The sequence below is a fragment of the Lethenteron reissneri genome, chromosome 48 (assembly GCF_015708825.2).
Source record: "Lethenteron reissneri isolate LAM-NWPU_2019-01 chromosome 48, ASM1570882v1, whole genome shotgun sequence".
NCBI lineage: Eukaryota > Metazoa > Chordata > Hyperoartia > Petromyzontiformes > Petromyzontidae > Lethenteron > Lethenteron reissneri.
The window spans coordinates 7,868,904-7,893,274 of NC_083826.1; the positions used below are offsets into that span (position 1 = coordinate 7,868,904).

General features: G+C 44.9%; 1 protein-coding gene across 1 annotated transcript; it reads left to right on the forward strand.

The window, feature by feature from the left end:
• The first annotated feature begins 1,895 nt into the window (after positions 1–1,895).
• EXOSC2 (exosome component 2) lies at positions 1,896–18,536 on the forward strand. Its single transcript, XM_061571896.1, has 9 exons — positions 1,896–2,163; positions 3,996–4,097; positions 4,777–4,822; positions 6,675–6,764; positions 8,753–8,818; positions 10,027–10,095; positions 11,429–11,605; positions 13,315–13,443; positions 15,998–18,536. The coding sequence occupies exons 1-9, from the start codon at positions 2,036–2,038 to the stop codon at positions 16,076–16,078; spliced, it is 888 nt and encodes a 295-aa protein (XP_061427880.1). The 5' UTR covers positions 1,896–2,035; the 3' UTR covers positions 16,079–18,536.
• The last annotated feature ends 5,835 nt before the right edge of the window (positions 18,537–24,371 follow it).

The following is a 24,371-nucleotide window of genomic DNA, read 5'->3' on the forward strand; positions in this document are numbered from 1 at the left end:
AGTCGACCTAGGGGAGGCCCAGGACCGGTCACCGGTGGTGGCTGTGAGCGGGAATCAGCACAGCGCGCTAACCACTACACTACCGTCCCCCCCCACACACACGCGTGCATCCATAGGTGCACATACACGCGCTTACTGCAGACACAAACAACTTTCATGGTGCGTACGGCAGTAAACGACTGAAATAATAAACCAACACTGCGCGAAGAACGCCTTATAGACCTGCAACACATTTGTATTTCACTTTACCCGCGGAGGGTTGGGGGGGGTGACATGAGCAGGCACACTGCGTTACGCTTCCGCATAGGGTCACATGACAGATGTGACGTCACAGCTCACTTGCCGTGCAAAATATATACATTATTGTGCCCCCCCCCCCCCAAAAAAATGTACAAAAGTGTATTTTTATAATTTTTGCATGATGTAGTCTGGAAAGTACCCAGATGGCAAATTTCAAGTTTGTTGCATGTCGGGAAGTACGCTAAACATTTTGAACAGACACACATATTCACTAATTTCCCTTTTATATAGATTTCAATTCAATATAATATTCTGAACATCTGCAGTTATAGTTAGACGTTGAATAATTTCAAGTGAATTTCATGCTAAATTTCAGCTTTCCAAAGCCTCCTTTTTAATACATGTTTTCTCCTACATCAGAGTGCAGCGCCACATTAAATACGCACTACAGTAACAATAGTTTAAAGTGATTTGAAGCATGTTTTATTTTCAAAATGGAAATATGGTTTTGGGGGGGGGGGGGAGAGCTTTGTGACGTCATATTTGAGGGTCTGACTTTTTGTGACGCCGTGTGACGGGGGGGGGTTAAAAAATCGACCAAAATTGCGTGACGTCATTTATGGAAGGTCCCTTAATAATTATCATGAGCGGGTCACATCACTCCACATGAAGCAATAATCAATAAGCGGAATATTATTTTCCATTGAATATTTCAGATGTACTGCAATACACCCGTCCTTGGACAGGCTAGATTATAAATGCCTACCGTTGGTAGATAACGCAGTTATATCACTTCCACGCCAATAACACAGACGGGGTTTTTCTTAATTAGAACACCGTATTCTTAGGTTTTTTTTCGGTAAAGTCACGTAGGAACCGTCACAGCACGAAAGCTGTATGTGACGTCATATTTACAGCTATCGTGCTGTGACGGTTCCACCTGAAGACGGAAGCTTGTGTTGCCTCCGAAACGTCGTGATTTTTATTTTATTTAAATTTTACATTTATTAATTTTTTCCTACGTGACGTTACCGAAAAAACCTAAGAACATGAATCTTTGCAGTCAGGAAAGCTTGAAATCTAGAATTAGAACACCGTACTTTCAGAGGTCACTCACAACAGCCCCACCTAGTGGCAATGTCATGATCCGCCACTAACACCGACTCTATGGCCATTTAAACAGGTTTACACGATTGTGTTCCAACTTACGGAACCGCTCGACTTACGCACGAGCGTCAGGAACGAATTATGTCCGTAAGTCGAGGAATGTCCGTAAGTGGGTGAACATTTGTGGAATTAAGGGCTAGGCTCCGCGCGTTCAAGCGTCGAATGGCTTCGCTGAGGTAGGAGGGATGGAGGCTAGGTCTCGGGACAGCAACACAACGCAGCCCCGGGCACATCAGGTCGGCTGTCAGATTACACCACCAAAGCTTGCACCACCACCACCACCGACCAATGCCCACCCCAACAACTCGCGGGTCGATAAAATCGCCGGCGCGTGCGTGGGGAAACCGCCGTGACGTCATCGGTGTCGTCATCGGTGTCGTCATCACAACAAACCGTCACCGCGCGCCACCATCTTAGTCAGGGAGTAAACAACACGGAATCAAACCCGGGGGGGGGGGGGTGAGGGGGGGGGGGTGTGAGGGGGGGGTGTGGGGGGGAGGGGTTAAAGCCTCCACCCCGCGCCCGCACGACTCGCACTGCCCTTAGCAAGATGGCGCCCGCAAGTCCTTGACGATTTATTGCCCCGATCGCGAAGCGGGCTGCTTGACAAGTCAGTGAAGAAGGCGACATGGCGGTGGACGTTCGCTCGGTGGTGGCGAGGAGACGCGGGGACAGGGCGCCTGGGGAAGGCGGAGGCGCGGTGAGGCACCTCGTCGCTCCCGGAGATGTCATCACGGGAGACGCAGGCTTCATGAGGTGCGCGGCGGACACGTGTGTGTCTTGTGTGTTGTGTGTAAGAGAGACCGCATGGTGTGTTGTGTGTTGGGGGAGCGGTGGTGGAGCGGTTAGCGCTACGAACTCGACTCAAGCTCAGGGCCAACATCAGTGACGATTATCTGAACGGGTCCCCCTGGGGCTTTCGACATAGGTTTTGTACAAAATTATAATTTCTTCAGCAATCTAATTGGTATAACGTTGTGGTGGGATGGCATGTTTTGTGTCATGGGGTTTCTAAAATAAAAACACGTGTTCAACACGTAGGGCTTTCGCGGCCAATATTATTCATAACCAACGTTTTTGGGGTTAGATCGCGTTATTTATAAATGTGTCGTAACCCTCCACCACCCGACACGGCCAATCGGCAAAAAAGTGTCACGTTGACAAAAGACTAAATAGTTCACTGCTTTAGCCCACCGGTGTGTTGAAGCGTGAAAACACAACATTTACACATTTTTGAGTAGTACGACGTTTCGCTGGTAATTGCATCCAGCATCATCGGGCAATTCGCCAGAATGGTGTTTTAACAGATATGTGTGGATCGTTACATTTGACCGATTAAAAGACTATTTTCTAATATTTAGAAGGCCAGTAATCGCTGGGCGTATAAAGTGTATTATAACTGAGCAAGGCAAGTTAGTGTTGACAAGGTTCAATAATGCCAATAAATACAAACCAATTTAAGGACGCATGTCACGCTACACCAAACAAAATATTGTTGTACTAATGTTATGCAACGGCATTTTTTTAAGCAACTGAACTTTTAAAAACTCCGATGATCCCATCTGAGACTCCCTGTGGCTTCAAGATGCACACAGCTTTCCTCTCTGGCACATTCACGCACGCTCAGTGACACGCGGTTAGAACCATGTGCAACACGTGGGCATTATTAGAGCACGTTTTCGTGAACGGTACTAGTCAATTATAGAGTTAAAATGTGTATTTATGATATAACTGTAGGAATTCATATTCTTTGGGTCTTTCGGTAAAGGCACGTAGAAAAAAAAGTGTTCTACGTGACTTTCCCGAAAGACCCAAATAATATGAATTTCTGCAGTCACGAAAGCTTTAAGTCAAGATTTAATATAGTAATTTTAAAAAAAAAACATTTATTGGATAGGAAGATGCTAGGTTCAAGAAAACAATCATTATTTTTTTTGTTAAATAATATTTTGCATTCATTGGTAGTTTATAATAGGGAGCCCTGACTGGAGCAACACGTTGCTACACTCACTGCTGCAAAGAAGGGCAATTTGACCTCAATATGAGCCAGGGGGCAGCAACCAAAATGACAAGAAGAGCCATGTTTTTTCGAACTCTAACACATTCCTGCGGAGGGAGCTGGTAGGAACGTTGGGTTGCTCGGTCAATGGCCAGGGTCAACGGTGGCGTGGTGTATTCCGCAAATATGCCCGACTGTGAGGGCGGGCACAAGCCGGTGTGAGTAGGTTAAACGTTGAGTTTTATAAGGGCACCACGGGGTGACCAGCCCCTCCCCACCCAGCCCCTCCCCACCCAGCCCCTCCCTGCACGACGGACGGACACAATAATTCCCTGTAGGCTGGTGGAACCAGTGGGTTCCTACCAGTAAAACACAATATTTCAAGTGCCGCAATGCACGTGGTGAATACGAGACAATGGGCCTTAATAAAGTAACGTCACGAAGCAGTTCTTAAAAGGGCCGCACGCAACTCCGGAGCCGCGAATTGCCGACCCCTGGTGTAAGCCGACTGCTTAGCGTTCTGTTATTGTGCACCATTTATGGTGGTGGTGGTGGTGGTGATGGCGTTGATGTTTTTTGTCTGGTGCAGGGGCCATGGCACCTACACAGAGGACGATAAGCTCATCGCATCAGTGGCCGGAGTGGTGGAAAGGGTCAACAAGCTGATCTGTGTGCGGCCTCTCAAGACACGGTGAGTTTTATTTTCACCACCCTAGCGAACTGTGCAAGGACAAGGCCCTTGCCGCATATTATTTTGTAAAGGGTGCTATGTGGAAAAAACAGATTTAATCAGGATCATCCGTGTGTTGTTGTTGGTGTCTGGTCACAATTGTTATTGTTAACACATAAAGCTTAGGTTTATAGCCCTTTCCCGTTTCGAGATGTCTGTAAGTTTCAGGGTGGATCCCGTTCACCGCTGAATCTCGGACCGTGCAAGCGGTTAGCGTTAATTTTTTCTAGAGGCATCTTACTCCCCGCAGAGAACTATAGCGCCACGACCACACTCTATGATAGCTGGTGCAAAAAACTGTGCCACACATGCTCCCGCACGGCCTTGTTGGAGCCATTGTACATATTTCAGAAATAAGTTATATTTTATAAATGTATCGCTCGTTACCTTCAAAATTACACCTAATGCGTATTATTGGGGTATTTTTTTATTTGACTGGGTTTGCCTAATTTGTGGAACTGCCGACTAGGTTTATACAACATATTTAATTGATAGATTTTCATATGAATGCATAAATGACTCTTAAAGGTGCAGGACAAGTGTCCATTGGGGTTCATTATAATGTTTTTTTCTGTTATTCCCAAGTTGTGTCTGCTAGGTCATCATTAACATGACTGTGCTTATATATTACCTTCTGTAGATACAATGGGGAAATAGGTGACGTGGTGGTGGGAAGGATAACAGAGGTGAGTGAGACATGGGTTCAGTTTGCAAGCTTCAACAGTTATTGGCATGTGGTCACAGTGTTTTCCTTGGGCAATCAAGCCAGATACTGCTAAATTACGATTTAAAACTTTCGTGACTGCAGGAATTCATATTCTTTGGGTCTTTCGGTAAAGTCACATTGATAGGTTCAAAGAAAATAACAAAAAACTACGATGTTTCGATCGCAACACAAGCGGTCGTCATTAGGAAAAGGGGGGTTAGCTTCTAACGACAGCTGTTTATAAAGGTTTGAAATAGGCGTAGCCCAAATGTAAGCAACCAATGCCAATGCAAGTGGTGGGCAGCGACCGCGGCGATGGTGGGCTTTCCACCAATCAAAGGGCTGCCAGGCAGAAATTAAGCATGTCAATGCAAGTTTGCCGAGCATCCTGTGCCAAGGTGGCTATGTTAATGTAAGAGATTAGCATGTTAACGGAAGATCGTGAAGCAGCAGCCTCGAGGATGACGCGTGAGGTAGCTGTGTTTGTGAGAAATTGTATCTGTTAATGTAAAAAATCAGAGAGCTGAAAATAACAACTAACATCGAAAGGTAGGTAGGCTGGGAACATCACAGCCAGTTATGATTTAAACTGGTTAATAACGTCCTTCCAATGATTGCTCAGTTTGGACCCATCTTCTCGGTTGAAATTGTGTCTGTCTATATATATGGATGGCTTCATGAACGAATCTTTGTTGATAGCCAGTTGGTTTACAGAGTACCTTCGTCTTAGAGAAGTCAATTTCGTGTGAGCCCACCGCATTAAAACAATGATCAGCCACGGCCGAGGTATTGGTCCTACCGTGTTTTAAGATCTGCCTTATGTTCACGAACACAGTCCGAGACGTGTGGCTTCGTTTCCCCGGTGGGCTCACACAAAATAGATTTCTGTAAGACGAAGGTACTTTGCAAACCTACTGGCTATCAACAAAGATTCGTTCATGAAGCCATCCATATATATAGATGGGTACAAATTGAGTAATCACCTTCCGATGTTAGTTATTTTCGGCTCTCTGATTTTTTACATTAACAGATTCAATTTCTCACTAACACAGCTACGTCGCGCGCCATCCTTGAGGCTGTTGCTTCACGATCTTCTATCAACATGCTAATCTCTTACATTAACATAGCCACCTTGGCCCACTCGCCGTGGAGGAGTCTTGGCGATCTTGCATTGACATGCTAATTTTTACCTGGCAGCCCTGTGATTGGTGGAAAGCCCACCACGGCCACGGTCGCTGCCCACCACTTGCATTGGCTGCTGACATTTGGGCTACGCCCATTTTAAACTTTTATAAACAGTTGTCTTTAGAAGCTAACCCCCTTTTCCTGATGACGACTGCTTGTGTTGCGATCGAAACGTCGTAGTTTTTTGTTATTTTGTTATTATCTTTGAACCTATCTACGTGACTTTACTGAAAGACCCAAAGAATACTGCTAAATTATACAATGTTTAAAACAGCTTGGGAAAAGACAGAATTATTGAGGAAGAAAATTCGACGTGTAGCTGGAGTGATGGTGAAATGATTTGCGCTAAAACCCGCTGCAATTTCCTGGAATTGCCATGATTTTTGTTTGCCTTGTTTATACCGTCTGTCTTGTGTGTGCTGTCTCATCTATACTCTTTGTCTTGCGATTCCTCATGTCTATACCGTTTGCTGTACATGGCCTCTTTTATTTGCCTAAAAAAATTCGTATGTAATTATAATGAATGAAAAGTATTGATTGTAATTCTCGAATGCCTAATTATATCCCACCCACATTGAGTGAAATGTCGATAATGAACGATGAGTTGAATGCTTGTTTATTTTTTTATTTCTCCTTAAAATGCACAGGTACAGCAAAAGCGTTGGAAGGTGGACACAAACTCCCGTTTGGATTCAGTGCTGCTGCTTTCGTCTGTGAATCTCCCAGGTGGAGAGCTGGTGGGTGCTTCATTTCTCTCTACAGTTCATCACCTGTCTCTCACTGGTTATTCTCCCTATCCAGGAGTTACTGAAGATGGCACGTCAAGAGGGGGGGTGCTGCTCACTCACATTTGCCATGCATATTGCATGTATGAAACAGACATTTGAACTAAAATCAAAGCTCGTTCTATGCCATGTCCAGGACACCCTTCTGTCATCCAGTAACATCCTCCACTAGCCTCCGACCAACAGGGGGTTGAGTGAGCCATCTTCTCTTTTGCAGCTTCCATCCGACCAAAATAAACTCCCCCACCCTTGTCCATAAATATTTTTTAAAGCTTCAAAGTCGGCTGTCAGCCGGATAAGAGTAATCGTGAAATAAAACATCTTTGCAGCTGTGCCACATCATTACATTTTCTGAGTTTACTATCACAGTGCGATGATATATTTTCATTCTCAATGCTAGAAGTTCAATCAATCTTTATTTTACGCACCAATACCGCCCTCAATATTGCACATTACAATGGAATTTGAACGGTACAGGGGGCATAGAGCAACATGAATGAAAAAAGAAACGCGTCACGCCCGCAGCGGCTAACACCGACCGAGCAAAGTAAATTGCAACTGTGCGCAACGAATAACGTAAGGAAAGGTAAGTCGTAAATAAAAAATCAATGAAAAGTAAAGAGACCGTTTTCATTTTCAATCTTAGATTTTAAGGAAAGGCCAGTCTTAATGGGTGTGTCTTGCACAGACCACGGAATTGAGAGACACTCGGCGCATTTCACATGTCCGGTGGCAGTCGGGGGGTGTTCCAGGTTTTTGGGGCCGCGCTCAAAGGATTTGTCCTCCCATTGTCGGGTGAAAAATCCTGGGCTGGTCAAGTCTTGACCCGTCCTGTGGAACGGAGTGAGTTTCATGTGGCTGAGGATTAGGCGCGTCCAAGCCATGCTTTGAAGGTTGGAAGAGCAACCTTGAATTTGATGCGGAAGCGGGACCGGTAGCTGGTGCAAGCTGCGGGGAGGGTAGGCGTAAGTTCACTAAATTAGGCTAACACCTATTGTAATGCGGTGGCTTCTTGTACATGATCTCAGCTGGTGCCAACTCTTGTGTTCTATCCCTGAGCCGCCACCTGGACATCTCCCAAAATCCCAGTTTGCCAAAAAAGTAATGCACTGGCTTTTTTCCACGTTGTTATTGACTCAGGATGTAATGAAACCAGATTTATTTGAAATGTTTGGCAAAGCTTATTGCATTGTGCAGTTGTAAATTCTATCAAAGGATACTCAGTATAATTTCAGAGGAAGTTCATCATCGCAAAATATGCCGAGTTCGATTGGTGCCAACCTTGGCATTGTCCTCGAAAAACATAGTCGTGTATAAAAATGTCACTTTTTGCACATTGTGCAGTCGCATTCAATTGGTGCATGAGTTGAAAAAAGTAGGCAACTTACAGGTCTTTCTTGCTGCATATTTCACCGTGAGCGCTTTACTTTTCCAATGTTATCCACGTCATGTTTATTGTGGACGTACAAATGTTGATTGTGTTTAAATATAAAAATGTTTTCTAATATTTTTATGCAATCCAACTAAATGTAAAACCTAATATATTTGTACTCTCCATCTGTCTGAAACACATTGACAGGGTAGCTCTCATGTGTATATATACATGATTCAATGTCACCAAAACTTGAGTATAAAGTTGGAATGCTGCTAGAAAGTGACCCTGTAGAAAACTGGGCACATTTATCAAAGGCGTTCCCCAAAACTTTGAGACAAAAAATCTATGCCAAAACGTTTCAATCCGCATCTGTTCCCTGGAGGTAGAAGCATTCATGCCTTCCCTCTCCCCTGCCCTCCTGGTAACGTCATTGTGTGTGCCATCATATCACTATGTCACACGTCATGCGTCACGTGACCGTTTAATTGTATGGCCTGAAACTTAATGGACAACGCATACACAAAATCCATGCCTGTGCAAGTTTTTTTCTCCCTTGTCTTATTAGCGACGGCGATCAGCAGAGGATGAGCTGGCGATGAGGGACTACTTGCAGGAGGGTGATCTCATCAGCGTATCCTTGAACATTTCACATGAAAGTCCTGCCGAATGTGAATTTCCTAAAATATATATGAAGTGGAATCATCAGCATCAATCCACTTAAGCCAGACCTTACATGAATATAAGTAGATATTTAGTTATTTTTCGATTTAAAGCTTTCGTGACTGCAGGGATTCATATTCTTTGTTTATTCGGTAAAGTCACGTAGAAGGGAAGTAATAAAATAATAAAAATAAAACATAATAAAACAATTCTCACGACGTTTCGGCCACAACGCAAGCAGCCGTCAGGTGAAAACCAGGTCTGTCGAGGCGACAGCGTCTGAATGAAACAGCGCACGTGCTTGGAGCATATATAAGCTGGGTTGGAAGGGAGGAAAAGGGTGCCTTGACAAAAGAATATGCATATCAAGAGGAATTTAGCATATTTATGGGAAATGCAGGTATGTGATTAGTACTACTTATGCCCGTGCATTATGCAGGATTAGCATCAAAGGGAAGGGATATGGGAAATGCAGGTATGTGATTAGTACTACTTATGCCCGTGCATTTTTTTTATTTAGTTATTGTTACTTGTGAGTTGCCTTCGACGAAAGCACCCAGATTGCATCTGATATTGCATCTTGAAATCTAAGTCGCATTGGACCTTGATAGTACTTCGATGCTCAACCCACCAATAACAGCCATAACCTGCTGGGATGCATAGTGAGCAGCAGAGGGCATCGCAGCAGAATCCATTGTTATAATCTATGCACCCACATCTGATCCCCAACTTTATCAACCTGCAATGACCAGCGTGGTGCAGTATGGTGAAATAATCCTCAGGACATGAGAGAGGCCCTCATCCAACAGTGGACTGACAAAGGGGCGGTACATGTACGCCTGTATTAGCCTGTGGCCCAAATGTTTATAAGCATTACTTCATAATCAACGTTTTTGGGTTTAGATCGCGTTATTTATAAATGTGTCGTAACCCTCCACCACCCGACACGGCCAATCAGTAAAAATGTGTCACGTTGACAAAGACAAATAGTTCACTGCTTTAGCTCACCGGTGTGTTGAAGCCACAACATTTACAATTTGAGTACGACGTTTCGCTGGTAATTGCATTACTTGTGTGCTACTTGGCTGAGCAAGTGGTGCAAGGTGTTTCTCATCTCATGAGCGACTGTTATTGTAAAAGCACCTGTCGTGTCGCTCCTTAATCGTTGATTTAATGCAGGCTGAGGTCCAAGCGGTCTTCTCAGACGGTGCCCTTTCCCTGCACACCAGGAGTCTTAAGTATGGCAAGGTGAAGTGGCGCACCCCGGGGAGTGGGACAAGAACTGCTTAAACGCACACACGTGATTGGACAGTTTATGTTCCATTTCGTTGAAGTATTATTTCATTTTAAATGAGCAATTGCCAACTTGTAACAAGGTTTAAACTTAGCTGAGCGAGCTGATCTCCATTGCAGATACATTCCCAATTTTCTGGGTATAAATGTATTCCGAACCTCATTTTATTGTGATAGAATGTACCTTTCCAAGTTATATTAAAAGAATGGCATTGCATGAAGTGTGGAGTTACAGTAGCTGAAAGCGGTAATAAGACGTAGCCAAAAAATTGCCCTCTGCTGGGGCAAGAACCACTGACAACCATATAACTAAACTGTCGCGATTCACTTGCATGATTTAGAAAGATAGCAACAATGTGAGTGAAGTCTTGTGTCTCCCAGCTCAAGCAATAGGGAGGCAACTCATCTGCACTGCTATCCTGGAGCCAGTGGCAGAAATTTTGCATTCCCATGGCAGAGGCCAGTTCACTTCCCACAAGTTGGTATTCATATCAACCACAGCGGGATGGTAGGTTGAATCCACCTCTCGGTGTGAGTTTAACTCGTAACCTTCCACTTGTGAGCCGTTCACTCTAACCACTGTAGCCACCCTGAAGACTTCTTCATCGTACTTGTGTGTCACGAGGGGAGATGACACGATGATTGTGTATGGCGTACTGTGCTATGAACCTGATGACCCGAGTTCGATTCTCGGACATAGATAAGCCAGACCAATGGCGAGTATCTGAATCGGTCCTGGACACCCTCTTTACCAACTACGTTATCAAAAGACATGGGGTGGCCTCCATCCATCAGTTAATTGATGATATGTGCGAAGGATGTCGTCATGGAGTCATGGTCATAGCACACTGGACCTGCAATGCAGAGGTCACTGGTTCAGTTAGATGTCCAGGCATGGCAGTCGTTAACTCCCCCCCCCCCACCTCTGTCCACACAGCTGTATAAATAGGTACACAACACTCAAATGTCAGGTCCTGTTTGGTGGGGATAAAATGTGGGTACTCCCACTTTTTCTAAAAATGTCTGGCCAGCATGGAATATTCGTCCAAAATACCCTCTAGCAGGTCTGACTATAGCTCTAAAGTGGTGGAGGGCTTTCCGCTAGAAGTTGCATGAATGTGCAGTTGCAGGCTTGCACAGTTACCTTTTTGCATTTTGTTGGAATACACTGTGAAGCCAATGACTGGACATTTTTTGGGGGAGCCACTGGCCCCGCAATGACAAATTCCCCTTCCTGCCCCTCCCCCCCCTCCCCACTCGGGTCTGTGGCACTGCATTCCCGCGACAGCTGGGCCAGGGCGTGCTGGTGCGCGTGTCCCCGTCGCTGGTGAAGCGGCGCAAGACGCATTTCCACGCGCTGCCCTGCGGCGCCTCCATCATCCTGGGCAACAATGGCTTTGTGTGGATCTACCCGACCAGCGACAGCCACGCAGAGGAGAGCGGCGGCTTCTACACCGACTTGGAGGTGTGCAGAGTGCTGGAGTAGGCCACTGTGCCAGAGGAACCCACGCTTACAATGGGGACTGAGATTGAAGTCTGCGTGGCCTTTTTTTTTTGCGCTTATGAGTCTTGAGTTGGGGCTCCCCTCATTTTTACAGTCGTGAACCAGCGGTGGAAATCCCACTTCCCCATCGGGAGGGAAAGTCTATCCATAGGAATACAAATGAGACAGGGGACGGAGCTCAATACTGGTGGGGCGCCCCATGAGCCATTGTGGAAAAACCACTGTTTATCTCCTGTATCGTGGTAATCATGTCATCGGCCTTGAATGGATGATGGGTTCAGTATTTGATCATTGATACACTTTTTTTTTTACTTTGTTTCCCAACGTTTAATATCACGATTGCGAATCCAGCCGCTTTAACTTCGGTGTCGCCTGTCCAAATGGAATGCACTTGCTGAAGAAGCTCCCAGGTTCGGGGGCAACACGTCAGACCTGCTGAACAATATTCAGGTCAATCTGAATACACCGGCGAGCTCTAGGTAGAACGGCGAGCTATAAGAAGAGAACGATGCTTTGTAACGGGCCATTGCAACATTATCAAGATGTAATTCTTCACGTTTGTCCTTCCGATACGCTCATCATTTGTATTTAAAGCTTTCGTGACTGCAGGAAACCATACTCTTTGGTTCTTTCGGTAAAGTCACGTAGAAGGGAAATAATACATTAATAAAAATAGGGATGCTGTCTTTCCAACAGCTTTGTTTCTTCACCTGAGGACGGTTGCTTGTGTTGTGGGTGAAACGTCGTGATAATTATTTTTTATGATTTATTTTTATTATTTCTCTTCTACGTGACTTTACCGAAAGAACCAAGAAGATCATCATTTGTATTTTTATTTTTCGTTCAACAGACGCAGGTCAGACACATTGTTTAGTTATTGTACATGTCAGTGTCGAATATTGATCGTCATTTAAATCTGTACTTTGGATGGGTGCGAGAAACAGCGTTTGGAAAACCTCCCGAGTTCTTCGGCACTGCAAAGTGCCGAAATGTTTGTCAGTTATCACTTCATTTAAGGAAATGAGCACAGTCAAAGCTGTATATAGGCACAACTTAAATAAGCACCATTCTAATATAAGCAACACATGTTTACATTACACTGGTGAGGAAAGGCAGATGGAAGCTTTTGATACAAGCACATTCCAGATATAATCACAGCTTTCTTTTTTTAGAAGGATGTAAAGGTAATAAAGAATGCTGGTGATTGTGCTTAGAGACGGTGCAAACTCGCCCGTCACATTGCCGTAGAGTGGGCAGCATCTCCATAACATAGATAATCCCGCTGTTTCTGTATTTTAACATTATTTGAATCCCAAATTCCTATTGTGTTGGACATCGCCTTTGATCAAGTCACCTAGAATGCATCGGATTATGTGATGGGCAGTCCATGGCAGTGCAGAAAAATCCATTGTTGCACTGTAGTTAAATGCTTCCGACATTTTTGCAGTGCATTGCCAAAAGGCTTTACATGTCTTGGATATGTGTGATGAGTTCAAGTTCACTCTCGTGCCGAGGGACAACCCAATCCAGCTGGCCTTGCCCTGCAGCTAATCCGTGTTTGTGCCCCAGGATATATAGCCATGCTAGTCCACTGTGTAGTCTCTTGGGATAATAAAAAAAAACCCGCCCTCCGACCTCGCGATGAGTTAATTTGTGTTGCTTCCCCGTAGCCCACGGCACTGTCGGAGCGAGAGGTGATTGCGCGTCTCCGCAACTGCGTGACGGCCCTGTCATGGCAACGCATGATGCTGTACGACACCAGTGTCCTTTACTGCTACGAGGCCTCCATGCAGCACCAGGTGAGGGCCGTTTTGCGTGTGGCCACGTGCGAGCCTTGACCACTGCACGGAAACATCCAAACGCACGTCGTAGTCATTGGTGAACTTGGTATAAGAGCCTGTAGCTGGCTCAGAATACCTGCACCGTGCTCCTGTCACAACACCTGCATCGTGCACCTGTCAGTACATCATGTATACTATGCACCTGTGAGTACACCTGTATCATGCACCTGTACCTAAACCTTTCAGAGCTGGGCTATCAAAGTCATTAAGTAATTGATTGCTCTACCAAATTGCAAGTTTATATGTTTTTAAGAGGGCGTGAGTTGACCTGGAGAGCAGGCAAAATAATGTTTAGCGGAAAGAACGAACAGTTTGGCAACCACCGCCTCGCTGCCATTTTGCAAGTTGCAAAGCAATAGACATCGAATGAATACGGGGAGGGAGCAACAGAGTGCAATTTTTGACGAGGCGAAGAGAGAGTTGGGGTCTCCATGCCCATTCATTGCAGACGTTGCCGTGATAGCAAGACGGCGCCAATGGCCACGCCGAAGTGAACATGGAATAACATTGTCAAGTGCACAAATAATTCTAGATTTGAAGCTTTCGTGACTGCAAGGATTCATATTCTTAGGTTTTTTCGGTAAAGTCACGTAGGTAAAACATTAAAATTAATAAAATAAAAATAAAAATCACGACGTTTCGGAGGCAACACAAGCTTCCGTCTTCAGGTGGAACCGTCACAGCCACGACAGCTGTATCAAGTAAATGAGAGATTACAAGAGCTACCCTTCCCCTCTCCAACCATTATATATACGGAGTGGTAGCTCTTGTAATCTCTCATTTACTTGATACAGCTGTCGTGGCTGTGACGGTTCCACCTGAAGACGGAAGCTTGTGTTGCCTCCGAAACGTCGTGATTTTTATTTTAATTTATTTTTCTTAATTTTAATGTTTTACCTACGTGACTTTACCGAAAAAACCTAAGAATATGCACAAATAATATGAAGCTTGTCCTTTAGAAGCACATTTAGCTGGGGGCACTGAACACATTCTCTGCGGCTGAATGTGCAAACCTGTATTCACTAGTATTAAAATAATTGGCAGCTTGTAAACGCGTCTACATTTGATGTTTATCGATTGTGGTGGCAGAGGATATGAATTTGTGCTTGGTAGTTAATCATTTCACGGTAAAAGTCCCTGTTGTGTCCCTGAACTGAGCTGCAGCCTCAATTTGCATGGGCTTGTTTGAGCACAGAGAGAGTTATGTGGGGTGTTGATCTGTAATTCCTCATCCAGTTGACTGCCTCTGCTGTGCTCCCTTACTTGTGGCCAAAATTGGGGGAGGAGGGGCAGAGGCGGCTGGCGGAGCGTGTAAACGTGACCCGACAAATCAATGCCTCCCCCCCCCCCCCCCCCCGTGTAATACCCACGAGCTGCCAAAATGAAGTGTTGTGAAAAATATTGGCCCGTTAATATTATAAACCGCTTCTGCGTCGCTTAAGAGCCGGGCTGTACGGATAAACGCACGCAGCTAACCGACGCCGAGCTTGAGGCATCCCATGGGTATTTTTATACAAATGAAACCTATTGACCGTCTTTCATTTTGGCTTTCTCGATGGGTTTATTTTATTTTATGAAAGCCCCCCCCCCCCCCCCTTTCCAGCGTGTTCAGTTGTATTGTCCCCCACAGCTAATTCTCACATGGAATTAACGGCGAGACTTTAACATTGGCGAACAACAACGCGCCGAGCTCGGCGGTAGCTCACACGGCTCCCTAAACCATTGATCGCTACTTAGTCGCCTGCCGTACAGCAGCCTCCGTGGTGGTGCCGCGTATTGTCACGTGATTCTGGCGTGCAAGCGGCAGAGCAAAAATCCCTGCTGTGTCGCTCCATTTACGCGGCCCATGCTGCGTTCCGCTATTATAGTTGACTTTCCCTCTGGGCGTTCACCTGTTGTGCGGTGAAAGGAATTGATTGTGTTAATAATGGACGGTTGCAAAGTGGCCAGCTTCAGTCAAGGGACCAATGCTGTGTGACAACGGAGAGAGCCCAGTACTACTGGAGGAGACACCCTGCGCTTTGAATCTGGGAGTCAGACACACCCGTCTTTATGAAGCCAGGTTTCAACGTTTGATGGACTGTTCCCGGTCAAAATCGTTACACATATAATACATTAATATTCATATGCATTATGTTTTTACTTATATAGGCTTAGCCTGGGTCTTAAGATGCAAATATTTTAATTTGATCATATGGCTGTTGTGGTTATTTAAATACCCCTTGGAGCACCATTTAGTGTGGAGATAAAGACCTACTCGGGTGACTCCAGAAGTAGTTCGTCATTGTAATCGTTTACCTTGTGACAATTTTGACAGCGTGACTGAAATATAATTGGTGGAAGAAAAACAATGTACTTTCTATATATGTTTCATCAATTAAAGATGAGCAATGAGAGCTTTGGTCTGTGATCTGTGCCATTTTCTGTAGTTTAGCGCTTGTTTTTGTGGTGCGGTGTGTGTGTGTTTTTGAAGGCACTAAATGTTGGTAATATTTATTTTTCTTGCCAACAGATCAAAGACATCCTCAAGCCCGAGGTGGCAGAGGAAGTGGTGGAGGAGACGAGACGGCGACTGTTGGAGCAGGAGGGATAAGCCGAGCTTAGTTTTGAACAAGGCACAAGATAAAATAAATATATATATATAAACTCACGGAGCTCTGGTCCTTTTTCACATTTAAAATTTAAATTTAAAAAAATCGGAAATGTATAAAATGCAACACCGCTCAGGGAATTGTATTTTTCTTGCCGTGAATAGCATTTGAATGATTTCACTGTTTATCCCAAATTGGCCAATTCAATTTCAAGCAATGTTGGTTGTTTTTTCCAATCAATATATAATAGATAAGAGTCGCGTGCACACTGAAAAGACAAATGTATTGTGCTTTAATAAATAGCATGGATCAATTTAAAATTGGATGGGATTGTTTGGAAGAAAAGACGTTTCTGAAGAGTGTTTGGTTTTGTGTATGTTCTTGCAATAAACATTGGCAAAATACGTTAAAAGATTAATTTTTAATTTCAAAAGTATTATGAATAAAAACGTAAACGTCAGAAATTGCATTTCACATCAGTGATACTTGAAAAGCTTATTGTATTTTAAAATTAATTTTCAGTCAAGTTTATAGGGCACTTTTTTTTGCTGCCGTATAATCTTACATTGCCTGTAACAACGTCTAAATATACACTGCAGTTCATGTTATTTACATTATTTACACGACTAGAATTGTCAAACAATTAGATAAGTGGGGTGTATTATTTTGCTATGCGACTGTTAAGTCTGAATTGTAGCTTTAGTTTTTTTTTTACATAAAAACACAACGTGAATGTTTTTTTTTTATACATTTCCACATGTTTCTAAATTACGGAAATGATTTGAACGTACCAGTAGGAGGCCCAGTTAGCTCGGTCAAATTATTTCTGGCGCCGCGTAGACGCAGGCACAATCTTGCTGCCCGCAAACAAATCACTTCGCCTAGACATGTAAAAATGTTTCACTCTTTTCAGCACAATTACCAAACTCGTGTCACTTCGTCATTCGTTGAAATGAATTGTCTGGTGTTTTGCGGGTGGGGGTGCATAACCATATATTCGGAACAAAGAAGAAATATAATGAAATGGTTTTAAAGCGAATATAATTAGCATGTTGAGTTTAGAACCTGTAACCTGCATTTGTGATATCTGCAAGTTAATAGTGTTTCCTCGGATAGTCTCTGCTTTGAAGTGCACTTTCATTGAGTTGCCCTTGTGTGTGTGTATACTGGTAGGAACCACCTGGTTCCACCAGCCCACGGGATTATTGTGTCCGTCCGTAGTGCATCCAAAAATGGGAGGGGCTGGTCACCCCGTGGTGCCCTTATAAAACTCAACGTTTAACCTACTCACGCCGGCTTGTGCCCGCCCTCAGTCGGCCATATTTGCGGAATACACCACGCCGCCGTTGACCCTGGCCATTGACCGAGCAACCCAATGTTCCTACCAGCTCTCTCCGCAGGAATGTGTTATATAGAGTAAGACTACATTTGCAAACCTGATGGCAATCAGGTCCTGCTGCGAGAAACAATCTGCGTGTTGCGGCGTTCAACATCGAGGTCACTTGTAGGTCTCGTTCTCGCCATCTAATTTGTATTCTACATTTTCCCCATCTCAATTGGACTGCTTGCCACGTTGGCCTCAGTTTATAATTTGCTTAAATCCCGTACATAATTGATTCTTACGCAAATCATTGCAAGCATCATGAACATTTCATTCTAATTCAAAACTTCTTACGTATCTCATTTTGAATCGTACGGTATCCCTAATATTACAAGTGGAGGAAAATAGGTAACGGAACAAAATGGAATTTAATCACTGTTTTGTAAATAAGGATACATGTATCAAGCCATTGTAGGATTGGTACATGCCGAATAAAATGCGTACGCTGTTAATCATACGGATGGACTTTCGCACACCACAAATGTGGAATTTCCACCACCGCTCGTTGCAGTGAACACGATAGACGCACGAGTTCATTCTCGTCGAGCTGGTTGCGGCGTTGTGATGCACACGCGCGCGTGCATAGACATCGCATCGCCTTTGCTGTCAGGCGCCCGTTTGACTCCGCGACCAAACGGCGTTGGTGGTCGTGTTGACGAGTCGCGAAGTGTGAAACGTTCCCGCTCTGCTGTGGACAGCGTCGCTCGCGCCTCGAGCGAAGGCGTCGCAGAGTGCGCGCCACGAGACGATCCCTCGCTGCGATGAGAACTCCCTTGCCGCAACCGCGTGTTGGGTTTTCCTCCAAACAAATCAAAAACGATGGGGCAGGTGTGGCCATTGCTTTGCTGGTGGGTGGTGGTGCTGCTTCTGCTGGGTTTTTTTTATGCACGTTTATTTTTAGCAGGTGAGAACACGGAGATACCAAAATAGTATCGTTTGCGCGAGTTAACCCAGTGGATTAGTCTGACAAAAAGGAACCGTTTGTTTTGTGTAATCCCAATTTAGTAATTTGCGGATAGTTTTTTTTATTTGGACCGTGATGCCAGAAATAAAAAATAATGGCCTTCTCTGTGAATGACGTCAATTGTATCTTTGACATCCACTGTGAAGCAGAGTTGCGAGTATTGTGGTGATTCTCCCTGCAGGTGTCATTCTATTTCGGATTAAGATAGCGCCCTAATTGAGGTGGCCACTGGATTCGAACCGTGAACTTCTGCAACGGCAACGAACGTGCTACCGCAGGGCACGACTGGTGGTTGTTGTGGTGCTTTGTTGGCGGATGGCCCTGCATGTGATGGTGATTGATGTTTGTGGGTGGTAGTGGGGTTGCATGTACTGCACATGAGACCTTGAACCATGGTTATGTGCACATGGGAGCATTATAATGCAAGTGGGGTGTGTGGGATAATGTCTTCATCAGGATGTGGGCTTATGCTCCCTTTGCAATGATTCCACGGGGAGCTTGTTTTTGGTATAATCTAATAATAACCCCTAATCCATAACCTCTATTAAATCCCATCTCCAAGTCGGCACTCCCCTGCAGCCCCAGAGCTTCTTTGCAAAATCGACTTAGTCTCTGCGGGTTATCACCTCATTCTAAATACTGTAATAGAATACCTCTACATGAATGCATTGACTCCATTCCACCGGAGCCCCAAGAATTGAGCGTCACCCAAAACTCCAATGCTAATTATTTTAACCTCTCACATCCTCCTAACTAGTCTCATGAATCCAACATCCGACACTCAAGATAACCCCAATGAGCGTCGCGGTGGCGAGATATTAATTACCTCGCCTGGTATGTAGGACGTCGTAGGTTTGATCCCGTCCCTGGCGCCTGTATATTGGAGTTTGCGTGTTCTCCCCGTGGTTGGGTGGAGTTTTTCCTCCGGGTTTTCCCTCCATATTTAGAAACATGTTTTTGAGTGGCTGCGATGCATTTCCACGATAAGCCACTCCGTTGAGCTATCATTTGTGGCCAAGTCGCTTTTGAAAAAGATATATCTCAATGGACCTTACCTGATCAAACGTTTAGTGTTAGATCAACTACCGTTATGAAGGAGATTCTATTTTTTGGTTGTGCAAGTACGTAAGTGATTCAAATCTGGTTCTATGTCCTATACATATTGACTCCACAATAATACAAGTAAACAAATAAAAACGAAACTAGTAATTTGAATATTGCACCGGGCAGCTGCATGCTTCTTAAAATCCTGCGTTTCAAAGGTATAAAGGAGTTAACTTAAGTCGGGATCATGTCATTGATTTGGGTGGTGTATGTAGGATTTGCGACGAGGAATCTGCTGGGATTTGAACAGCCTTGAATAATTCATCACCTCTCTTTCACGTGGAGACTCACGGTCTTATCCATAATTCGGAAACCCAAGTCCCTTGCATTTCACGCCTGCAAACTCCAGTTACACGGCCCGTTTCTGGGTATTTGCCATTTTATTTGTGATTCCCTACACGCAAATGTGTATCCATATTGCACTTTGGGCATCATGCCGTCAGACGGATCCATTCCAATCTCGGACAGCAGTGCAACCCTTCGCGTTCGAGAACGGCCCACGGATGCTGATATCACAGAGCTCTCTGTGATGCCATCACGTGACCTCTGGTCCACAGTACGGGATAGCACACTCCCATCCATTCTGCAAGGGAGAGTAAAATGTGTCACGTGGCACCGACGTTTACATTCTCAGGTGGTATTTGCCAATTTACGTGAATCACAGCATGTTATGTTATGCGTATTCATTGGTGACTTTTTTATTTAGCTGAGCCTGTTTGAGGCTTTGAGAGTCTGACAGACCAAATGACATGACGATTTTACAAATCCGCGAAAAGGTGTCCATCCGAGTTAGTTTAGTGATCCGTTCAAAGGCTTGAACCAAAGTAAAATACAAATTTGTGAATTTTGTTGACCGTGTACAAAAAATTTACTAAATCTCACCATCGTCAATCGTAGAGCATCGTTTCTAATGAATTAAGCGCTTGGAAAACAAATACAGAGTGCTTCAAAACATGTTAACACTTTTGAGAATTTGCAACGATACCACAAGAGATGTGCTGCATCCGGGCTCTGGAGACCACCTGGAGAAGATTCCAGGCACGCGTTGACAACGATGGCGAACAAGTGGATACTCTGGACTTTTAGAAGCTATTAAAATAACGTTTGTTATCATGTTACAGTGTAGTATTATCCGTTCTTTTTAGATCCTTTATATTAAGTTTACTTGCTTGCGCGCTTATGACCGTGCAAATCTTTCGGTCGTGTTTTAACCCACTTCCCGTGATCCAATCGAGCTGACATTTTGCACACAGACTCGTTGTGCGTGACAATTTATTTTCGTGAAATTTTTTTTCCATAACTTTACACTTTTTAGGAATTTTTTTTATATTTAATTACCAATTGCTTAATGGTGGCAGGCAATCATCTGACCCATAGGTGGCAGCCATCTCAAGCCAGAGGACGAGAGGACTCTAGCCGCCACGCATATAAAGGATTTATAGTGAAAAACTTTGTTTTTACGGGTTAATTTGTTTCCATTAAAAACGATAGTCCCGTCTAAGCGTTGTAACATATGTTTGAAGCGCCCTGTATGTTTCAGAGCTGTCTGAAAAAAAGGCCATTGCCTAAATCAATGTAACATGCACAACGCGTCACAAGTCTACAAAGACGAGGCAGACGCACGGATGATGGAGAATCGGACTCGACTCGATGGACACTGGAGATTAAAGAACGGTTTCTTTTCGTTATTCTGCACTTGAAAGTGTCGATCATTGTTGGTTGATCGGACTTAACAGACCGCGTTGTTCCAGCCCATAGGGGGCTGCTGATGAGAAGCTCCGAGTTGGGTTTTGCACGCAGCCAGGTCACTTCCAGGACGAGCCGAGATTGCAGTGGTGGTGGTGAATGCGGGTGGATGATGTGGCTCCGGTAGGTTGGTTAGTTGACCGGTGTCGTCCTCGTTTTGAAAGTGAACACGGCTGTCGTGCACTGACAACCAGGGTAAGCATTTGAGAATATTGCGAAGAGCTCGTGAGAGAGTCTGGTGGGTCTGGGAGGGGATGTGGGGGGGGGGTTAGACAAACGACTTTGGTGAGGGAGTTCTGAAGGCACTGAAGACGTTGCCTGCTGAGCACTGGCGGAGCCCAATGATCCGATCGACATCCCTAATTTCGATCGGATCATTGGGGTTTATCGGCATTTTGCGACCCCCACTGCCACTGTGTAGCATATTATTATGTGCCAGGGACTCTATGAGATGATAGGACAATAGTCTGAGTCCATAATTGGCAATAAGTAACGGCAAAGCGGTTATAAAGTGCGCAGTTGCGTATACGGTACACGACTTCCCTGAAGGCATCAGCACCTTTAGCGAGCGCGATGCCGATCACACACGGTTCGAATTCGACCCTCGATCGATGGTTGCACCATCGCCGCACACGCGTCGAATCAAAAGCAAGCGACAAGTCCTTACTTACTAACAACTCCTCTATCATTTCTCATTGCTGGAGGGGTTGCCCACCCCCCCTACCTGAAAAAACCTGGCTCCCCCATTGCTGCTGGGGCAATCATTTGACACCGTACAGGAGGGCGTTACAATAGCCTCGGTGCGTGGCGACGAGACTGACTGCACACAATAAAAAAAACACACATTTGGTGACATTTTTGTCAGTTTCAGTTCAGTTTCATTGATTAGGTATAACCCTATGAGCCATGCGGTTCTTGACTCGGGTGCAACCGCAATAAAACAAAAACATGAACAAGAAACATCTTAAAGTGACAACAAGCAACAGAAAAATCCTGGAAAAAACAGCAAAGTCTTCCAGAAAAAACACCGCGTTTCAACGCTGTGTGCAAAAATCCCAGTGGGATGCAAGTCAAACAATAACAATCATAAGACAATGTAGATTAAAGTTAGCAGGCTAACTCTGTACTACAACAAACAAACATGGCTAAACCAAAACGTTTTCAAAATCACCAAACTAAAGCTATAACAACAATGTAACAGTGATCATAGGAACTGTGATTCAAATTTAACAAATAACGAAAAACATAACATGTACGACCAAACTTTGCAGCCATAATTGGCTGCATGAGTCACTCCATAACAGCAGGAGTATCAGTAGCAGAATCAAAAGTTCTGGATGTGGCGTAGTGCCCGGGTGAGCGTGTAGGTTCATGAGTGGATTTGCCTGGTCTACTCCGTGGGTCCGAAGTCAAGAGAGAGAGAGAGACCCATCGAGTGTCTGGATGTCTGGCAGCTTGTGTTCCGTACGAGTTTGTTTTTTCCTGCTCCAAAACGTCTCGCCGTTGTGCGTTCCTGTTATAAGGTGGCTTCAATGACCAGGATGATGAGGGAACAACAACAAGAAAAAAGTTCAACTGTCTTCTTGGTTCTTTCGGTAAAGTCAAGACAGCGTCTGAATGGTTCAGACGCTGTCTTTCCGACAGACCTGTTCTTCACCTGAGGACGGCTGCTTGCGTTGTGGCCGAAACGTCGTGAGAATTATTTTATTATGTTTTATTTTTATTATTTTATTATTTTCCTTCTACGTGACTTTACCGAAAGCTACCAAGAAGATGAATCCCTGCAGTCACGAAAGCTTTAAATCGAACTTTAAGTTGAACTGTATTTGAATAAAATAACAAATTTACCCACATTTGTCAATTCACTGCCGGGTGAAGGACTTTTGTCACCCTGTCGATCATGGGGGTTGTTTGACCATACTTCACCACTCTGGCCAGTATAGGTTGGCGATAATGTAGTGGAGGGGGCGAGTTCCGAGCTGGGCCATTTCCAATATCACCACCGATGGCAAAGCCGTGGCTGGAAATCGAATTCAATGAGTTGGGTTCATAGCACAGTGCGCTAATCACTGCGCCACCACTCCCCTGCAACATAATTGGTAAATCTCACGTGAGGGAAAATGTGCAGGCTGTGCATATCGACTTAATTTAATTTTACAATGCTAAGCATTTGGCAATTATACATTACAGTCTGTCTCGTCGTACACGCGACAGTATACGGTAATGTATTGTAATGTACGCCAATTATACTTTTCCTATCGGACAGTTCTGCAAGGCTAGGCAGAATAGGTGAGCAATAGGGTTGAAACGCACATTTATCATGATGACTTTCCCTGGCTGACGAGCTATAAAAGGGTTTCAAACTGTGTCGGACAATTATCCGCCTGTTGAAATGAGTGATTTCCCTGCACGGCTTGAATTTTTTGACAAACTTGAAAAAGTTGGCAACTTGTAAAACCAATAATACCCCCCTCCCCCCCCCCCAAAAAAAAATAAAAGTGTCCCTAATTCATCTCTCAATGTGACCGCGTGATGACGTCCAATACGTTCTACCCGCACCCCAACCCGCCCTCTCCACACACACACACAAACCCCACCGCAATGCCCCCCACCTTGATCACCACCACCTCCCACCCAGCAATCTCGCCCACCCTTCATACCCCCCCCCCCCCCCGAGGGTACCAAAGCCCGCGATTGTCACCATGGGTGCGCAATTGCGACGAGCGGATTAAAATTGCGAAATCTTTTAGCGTTCTTCTCACGTCGCGACCCGAGACGAGGCGGCCCGAGCCTGCCTCGAGACGGGCGAGCGAGTCTTTTTTGTTTGTTGTTGCCCCGGTGTTGTCTCTCCGTCCGTCCGCCTGTCCGAGAGAGAGAGAGAGAGCAGTGACAGTCGACCTTTAATGCATTCAGCGAGCGCCGAAAGAGGGAATTTGTGTCCCCATATTTCATCACCGGCGTTACGACGCACGGCAAACCGCGAGGGTGCTCGCTAGAGAACGCGGTAGCCTGCACAAAAAAATTCACTCGACGCTACTGCTACAGCTGCTGCCGCCGCTGCTGCAACGCAGATGACATCTGGTCGCGGCAACAGCAGGAG

Bases quoted from the DNA above. Each gene is read 5' to 3' on its own strand.
- EXOSC2 (XM_061571896.1), top strand. From the start codon at position 2,036: ATGGCGGTGGACGTTCGCTCGGTGGTGGCGAGGAGACGCGGGGACAGG. The intron at 8,819-10,026 runs GTATCCTTGAAC...GATTTAATGCAG, and splicing joins AGGAGGGTGATCTCATCAGC to GCTGAGGTCCAAGCGGTCTT. The intron at 11,606-13,314 runs GTGTGCAGAGTG...GCTTCCCCGTAG, and splicing joins GCTTCTACACCGACTTGGAG to CCCACGGCACTGTCGGAGCG.